Raw genomic sequence first — 7481 nt, forward strand, 5'->3', positions numbered from 1 at the left:
TTATATTATGTTCTAGTTTTTATACCAGTTATGTATCAGTGTTAAAACAGATGAATAATGTACAAGCACAACATTTTGTTAAAACAGACACTAACATTCTTCATTAAATAAATAGAAAATTACATTCATATTATGAAAATAAAACACTAAATTATCCTAATCCTAATTGAAATACTTTGTTACAAACACAAGGTTCAACCACAAGCTCAACATCCCAACCACAATGGACATTTTCAACCATCCTTGAGTGTGGGTAACCTTATTCTTTAATTTTTTAATTTTCTTATTTTGTCTTTCAAGCTTCAAATCCCTTTCACCAACAAATTCATCCCCTAACCACTTGAAGAAATTACACCCCTTGTCCATGTGATTTCTGTAATTTCTACAGCCCCAATTTTTTTTGTCATATAGTTGACACTGTTCACATCAATAAGAGTACAAAGAACATTATCATCTTGGCATAAACACTCAATTATCTTATTTCTACGAAGCATGGATCCAGATGTACCGAAGTCTGTGATTGAGGCACTGCTTGCATTCTTAGACATTGAAGCACTGATGGAAGATTGAGGAATACGAATGCACAATGGGAGATGGAAGATGGATGTATGAACATACAAATACATAATGGAAGATGGAAGATGGATGTATGAACAGTGAAAAACAAAGGAGGAAGATGAAGATTGGGAAAACACGAACCCTAAATGGTTTATAACACAACAACCGAGTCTTAACTTGAATGGTTGCATACCTGACATGTCACCTCAACCATATTTAACGTTTTCTCACTCTAAGTAACGGAAGGGACCAAATACTTTAACGGAAGAGAAGTTAAGGCACCAATACGTAACGTCTTTTAGTTAGGGGACCAACACGAAACTTCGTTTAAAGTTAAGGGACCAAAGGACTAATTATGCCTAATATTTAAAATATTTTTTTTTAAAGTTTATAAGAAAACATGAAAATTTTGATAATGCAGTTGAAAAATTTAATATAAATAAAAAATTTGATAGTATATTTTAAAATCAGATATATATTTTTATAGGATTTTCAAAAAAATGATGGATGAAAAAACTTACCACTTTTCAAAAAATGTCTGGTAGTTCATATCGGATAGATTTATAAAAATATTCAAGTTAACACTATCGGATTTTTCAAAAAATTAAGTATATTTTATAATTTTTTTAGATTTTGAAAAATTCGTTAGTATATTTGAAAATTCGGTTAAACTTGGTTTTTTTTTGAAAAATCAGTAATTACTTTAAAACTTTCTATAATAACTCCTAGTTTTTTAAAAATTCGATAAAAACTCATAGGTTATTTGAAAAATCAGATAAAATCTCATAAATTGTTTGAAAAATCTGAAAAAATACTCATAGATTTATTTAAAAATCTGTTAAAAACTCATAAATTTTTGAAAATTTTGATAATATATTTGAAAAATCTGATATAAATTCATAGATTTTTGAAAAATCTTATAGTATATTTGAAAGATCTCATAAATCAGACCTGGTAAAAAAATATGATTTTAAATTATTATTTTTTAATCCTGTAGAAACTTATTTATTGTTTGTAAATACCTTTAAAATTCATTGATTTTTCAAAATTTTGGTAAAAACTCATATCTCAAAAAACCTAATAAAAATTTATGAAATTTTTCAAAAATCCGTTGAAGAAACTCTGAATTTTTTCCAAATATTTAGGAAACACGCTATTTTTTAAAAACATAAAAAATCACAAAAAAGAAATATTATGATAAAAGTACTACAATTGTGGGGGTATTAAGTTTAAATATGGGGTAATTGCTACAAATCTTGGTGGAAGGCCATGTTAAAGCCCTTTTGTATAGAGCTGTCAAATAAGCCCTATATTGAAAAGCCCCAATTATTAAACCCTATGAAAGCCCCAATATATTAAGTCCTTTATCATTGAGATTTATTTTAGGCCCTTTATATAATGCATTTTTTTAGGGCCCATTGAGGGCCCTTATTTTATTCCCAAAATTTGGACGTTGAGTTTATCACTCCATTGATGTTCTGTGCAAAGCTTCCGCCACCGTCAACCAATTACACCGCCGTCGACTTTTCTCTATCACAGAAATAAAGGTACTCTTCTATCTCCATTTCTCTTTAATCTCTAGTTTTCTTAATATCAAATTTCATTTTTTATCTCATTTGAATCAACATGTTTATAATACTGCTTAATATGTACACTCACACGCTGGTTGTGGAAATGCCTCAACAACTTTATACATGATATAAATTCGATCATTAATTTGCCGTGTTTTAATCTTAGTGGTACTTTGAGTCATTCGGTTGCAAATTTAGGTTCTTTAGTTGATATCAGATTGGAGGGTAGTCATACCAATGGCGTAGTGCCTAGTAATTGGACCAGTTTGATGAATATGAAATTGTTTGATCTGAGTAGAGCATTTTTAACAAAATTTAAAACACAAACTACCATTCCTGATCTTCATGTTCTGATATCTACACCATTTCAGCCTGCCTATGTTACTGCTGAAAGAATTAAGAAAGCTTAGAATTTAGAGCTACTTTTGACTGCCAGAATTAGTTCTGATCACATTGATCTCAATGCTGCGGCTGCTGCTGGTTTAACCGTCGCAGAGGTCACAGGAAGCAACACAATATCTGTTGCTGAGGATGAGCTCATGAGAATTCTCATTCTGGTGAGGAATTTTGTGCCTGGTTACCATCAGTCTATTACAGGAGAATGGGATGTTGCTGGCATTGCACATAGAGCCTATGATCTTGAAGGAAAGACGATAGGAACGGTGGGTGCTGGACGAATCGGGAAGCTTTTACTCCAAAGGCTGAAACCTTTTAACTGTAACCTTTTTTATCATGATAGACTTAAGATGGAGCCTAAATTGGAGAAAGAAATTGGAGCTAAGTTTGAAGAGGACCTCGATACAATGCTTCCAAAGTGCGATGTAATTGCTCCAACAAAGTTACCAGATACAGAGAGATGGTTAGAGGGATTTGCAACCTTAACATTGCTCAAATGCTTTCTGCAGAATGAAAAGCCAGGAAGTGAATGATGCTTGCATTTAGTACCAGCCACAGTTATACCTCCACACATTGGAGTAGGCGCTTTAGCTTGTTTTTCAGGTTTTCTGGAGAAATGAGCAAAACAATATTTATCACTACCAATTGCCTGTCTTCTACATTGCCTTCCCTTGGCTTTGATAAACTTTTCGCACTGTCGACGGTTAGTATTATATGTTCTACAAATGATTCAATAGCTTCTTCCTCATCCATCGAACTTTCTTCCTCATCCATAGGCCTTGATACCACTTCCGTGATGGGCAAAACATCAGAATCTACAACCTCGACTCCAATATCACTCAATCCATTCATCAACTGACTAGGAAACTCGGTTTCCACGGGCACCTCCACAGTACTTTTATGCATCGAAGGTGCGCATGGACGACGAATTTGAAGTTTAGGCCTTCCGAAACCAGCTTGAGAGCTTTTTTTGCACAATCCATTAGAACTAGAAGCATGTGTCTGCGAGACAATTCTGCTAGATAACAAAGGATTTCTCGAAAACCAGATCATTACATCATGCTTCCAAGTTTTCCATACATTACCTAATTTTGGTTCTGGTGCTACAAACCAAAGACTGCAGACATCATTCCACAAAATGGAATCAACCAATTCCTAAACAACGGAATATACAATTAATCAAACAATTATAATGGAAGAAATATTTGATATCAAAATTATAAATACCTCATTTAGAAGCTCAATTTCTTCTGCATTTTTTGCCTTCTCGCATCGATGAACCCAAGACTTAGAACAATGCAGTTTCCATTCAACCATTAATTATTATCTTTAAATCAAATGTTAATTTATTTTCTTTTTGTTGTATGTAATACTTGTTGCATGCCTCTTCTGTTATGAAATGAAAATCTATACATGTAATTAAATTTGCACTGAATATTATATGGAACTCTCATGTACTTATGAGCTTATGTTGTGTTCCAGGCCATTGAGAGTTTGCTCAGCAAAAAGATATTCCTTAATATAGAGGTTAGTCCTGCTTTTCTGTTTTTCAGTTCCCAGCTCACAAAAGTATATCAAACTGCTGCAGCAATATTGCTGTTTTATTTGAGGTTTTGAAAGCAGTTAATTAAATAGAGACCGGATATGATGAGGTATAATAAGTGTCTATCGCTGTTTCAGATTTCAGCATTTTATCTTTCTACTAGTTACCAAATGGAGTATACAAGTAAATAGAATGATATTAAAATTCATTGCAATATATTTTAACTCTATGTTTATATATTTTTTTTAGTTTTTGGAATGTGACTCTTAATATATAACCATGACATAACAGTGTTATGATAACACACATTCTTTTTGTTATAGTATGGAGTCAATGGATACGAGTGAGTATGCACAAGGTCAAGATGAAACTCATAAGGAAATATTGTCAACACTTTGGATTATTTTCACTAAAATCGGCAAAGGAAAAGATGGAGTTGAAAGAGCTGCATGCAATTTTTGTAGTACTGATTTTGCCATTGGAAAAAACCCCAAGTCTGGTCAAAGTTATGGAACTTCACATCTAAGTCGTCATGTTTTTATTTGTAAAAGTTTTCAGTTGAGCCTTTTTAGTCTAGAGGAATCGTCAAGCCTAACCCAAATCAACCAAAACACACATCGTGAATTACTTGGAGAAGCCATTATTGCACATGATCTTCCTTTTAGCTTTGTCAAGTATGAAAAAATTCGAGTTTGGGTGAAATATTTGAATCCATGTGTTGAAATGGCCTCTAGGAATACCATGGTGTCATATATTGAAAAAATATATGATAAAGAAAGGATCAAGCTTAAGGAAATCATGGGTAGGATTCCAAATAAAATTTATCTAACATCGGATGTTTGGACAGCATCTACTAGTGAGGGTTATATCTGTTTGACTGCTCATTTTATTGATGAAAATTGGAAGTTAGTTAGTTATCTTCTTAACTTTCTTCGAATGAAGCCCCCCCACACGGGTATTGCACTGGAAGCTACTTTATTTGATTGCTTAAAGCAATGGGGAATAGATAAGAAAATATTTACTATTACGCTGGATAATGCATCTGCCAATGATAACATGCAAGACCACTTGAAAACTCATCTTCGAGTGCAAGGCAATTTGATGTGTGATGGTGAATTTTTTCATATCCGATGTTCGGCCCATGTACTCAACTTAATTGTCCAAGAGGGTTTAAAAGTTGCTAGTGAAGCCCTCCATAAAATTAGAGAGAGTGTCAAGCATATTAAAGGATCTGATGGAAGGATGCTTAAGTTTAGAGATTGTGTCGAGGATGCAGGGATAAATGTTAGCGGTGGTTTAAGATTTGATGTATCTACTAGATGGAATAGCACTTATTTGATGCTTGAAAGTGCCTTGCAATATAGGAAAGCTTTTGAGTTTTATAAGGTGGCGGATAGAAGTTATAAATATTGTCCATCTGATGAGGAATGGGAAAAGGGGGAAAGGATTTGTGAGTTTTTAGAACCTTTTTATGAAATTACCAATTTGATTTCTGGTTCATCTTATCCAACTGCAAATCTGTATTTCATGCAAGTGTGGAAAGTCCAGTGCATTTTAGAAAAACATCAAAAAAGTATTGATAAGGTGATAAAAGATATGTCTGATAATATGAAAATGAAATTTGACAAATACTGGAAAAACTATAGTATTGTGCTAGCATTTGGAGCTATTCTTGATCCACGCTTGAAAGATAAATTTTTGAAGTTTTGCTATACTACACTTGATGCCTCAACCTCTGAAGGGAAACTTAAGAATGTAATGGATAAATTCAAAGGGCTTTATGAAGAATATGTGAGTTATTCTACCAATCAAAGTGTTTCTCTTTCTCAACCATCTAATGAGTTCAACACATTGGCTAAGCTATCTAGAGAGGGGAATAAAGCTAAAAAATCAAAGATTATAACCGTAAGTTTTTATATTAACATATTTATTTCACCCCATTTCCTCTTTTATATATATACTTGGTTGAAAACTTTAGGTTGTCTATTATTTATATTTTATTAGTATTAGAAAAAGAGAAGGATTATTGCATGAAATTGTTAGTAAGGATTATTGCATGAAACTTTGTGTTGTACTCTGTATGTGGCTTTACTAGTAAAGCATACATGTGTATTCTGAATGTTGAGTACTAATAATGATCACAAGGAAATGCTTGAATAATATTGCAGACAGTGTATTTGGTTCTTTTTCGAGTTACTATAATCATTAGTAACTTAATCGAAAGTTGAATGTGAGTTATCTAACATAGAAACATAGCAACATATTTCAATTATTTCAATTATTTCAATGATATTATTTAATTAGTTGTAAAAAAAATATTCAATGTTGTTAAATGATTAGAAAAAAATAGATTGGTCTTTATCTAACATAGAAACATAGCTACATTAAGAACTTACATAGATAGAAATGAAATGTATTTATCTAAATATTGTTAAAATTATGTTATGTTGTTTCTGTGAATATTGAGAGTAAAATATGTCCTAACTATTTATATATATATATCGCAGGATTTTAAAACATGGAACTCCATTGAGAGTAGGTTTGTTCTTGGAAAGAATGAATTAGATATATACTTTGACGATGAATTACTGGAGCTAAATGAAGAACACTCTGAAGATTTTGATGTACTTCTTTATTGGAAGTTTAATGAGAAAAAGTTTCCGATACTCTCCATAATGGCACGCGATGTGCTTAGCATTCCTATCACAACTGTAGCATCTAAGTCTTCTTTCAGTATCGATGGACGTGTTCTTACGAAATACAAAAGTTCTACTCTTCCTGAACACATCCAAATGTTGATTTGTACTCGAAGCTGGTTGCATGGATTTTCGGAAAATATGAATGGTAATACTACTTTGTATTTTATTTATTTTTATTTGTTCATGTTTATGATATACTCATGTCATTGTTTTGTTGCATCTGCACCTAAGTATGATTTATTGTGTTTTTAAGATGAGGAAGATATCAACACTAATGATGAAGGCAATACTGAGGTGACAATGACTCAACATACATTTGGATTGCAAGATTGAAGTGGAAGACTAATTTTAGTGTTATATACTTTATTCTGGTTGTAGAATTTATCTTTTCATGTTTTTTTTGGTTGAATTAGTGTCTTTGTTTATGTGATATGTGGTTCATGTTTGTATTGATTTACTTCAATTTCGAATGTTGAATGTCCGGAGTATCGACATATATCTTTCAGTGATATGTTTACATAGTATTTTTCGTGAATTGAGATGGATAATATTGTTGTTTGTGTTTGAAAAAGAAACATAAAATCCTACTCAAGTGTATAAATATTAGCAAGTCACATAATTGAACTGGTTTGTGTAATATGTTTTCTTTTCTTTTTTATTTTTGGAATTTTATGTTGAAAATTTTATTATTAATTTTTATTAAAGTTGTTTTTT

The 7481-nt window shown here is 32.0% G+C and overlaps 2 protein-coding genes across 2 annotated transcripts; both read left to right on the forward strand.

The window, feature by feature from the left end:
• Window positions 1–1092: 1092 nt before the first annotated feature.
• Window positions 1093–3058, forward strand: LOC127095909 (formate dehydrogenase 1, mitochondrial-like). Its single transcript, XM_051034538.1, has 4 exons — window positions 1093–1099; window positions 1189–1252; window positions 2296–2412; window positions 2566–3058. The coding sequence occupies exons 1-4, from the start codon at window positions 1093–1095 to the stop codon at window positions 3056–3058; spliced, it is 681 nt and encodes a 226-aa protein (XP_050890495.1).
• A 1334-nt stretch (window positions 3059–4392) lies between these two features.
• On the forward strand, window positions 4393–6078 carry LOC127095917 (zinc finger BED domain-containing protein RICESLEEPER 2-like). The gene is made up of 2 exons (XM_051034549.1): window positions 4393–5973; window positions 6073–6078. Exons 1-2 carry the CDS (start codon window positions 4393–4395, stop codon window positions 6076–6078), a joined length of 1587 nt encoding a protein of 528 aa, XP_050890506.1.
• The last annotated feature ends 1403 nt before the right edge of the window (window positions 6079–7481 follow it).

The sequence above is a fragment of the Lathyrus oleraceus genome, chromosome 1, assembly GCF_024323335.1.
Source record: "Lathyrus oleraceus cultivar Zhongwan6 chromosome 1, CAAS_Psat_ZW6_1.0, whole genome shotgun sequence".
Classification (NCBI taxonomy): domain Eukaryota; kingdom Viridiplantae; phylum Streptophyta; class Magnoliopsida; order Fabales; family Fabaceae; genus Lathyrus; species Lathyrus oleraceus.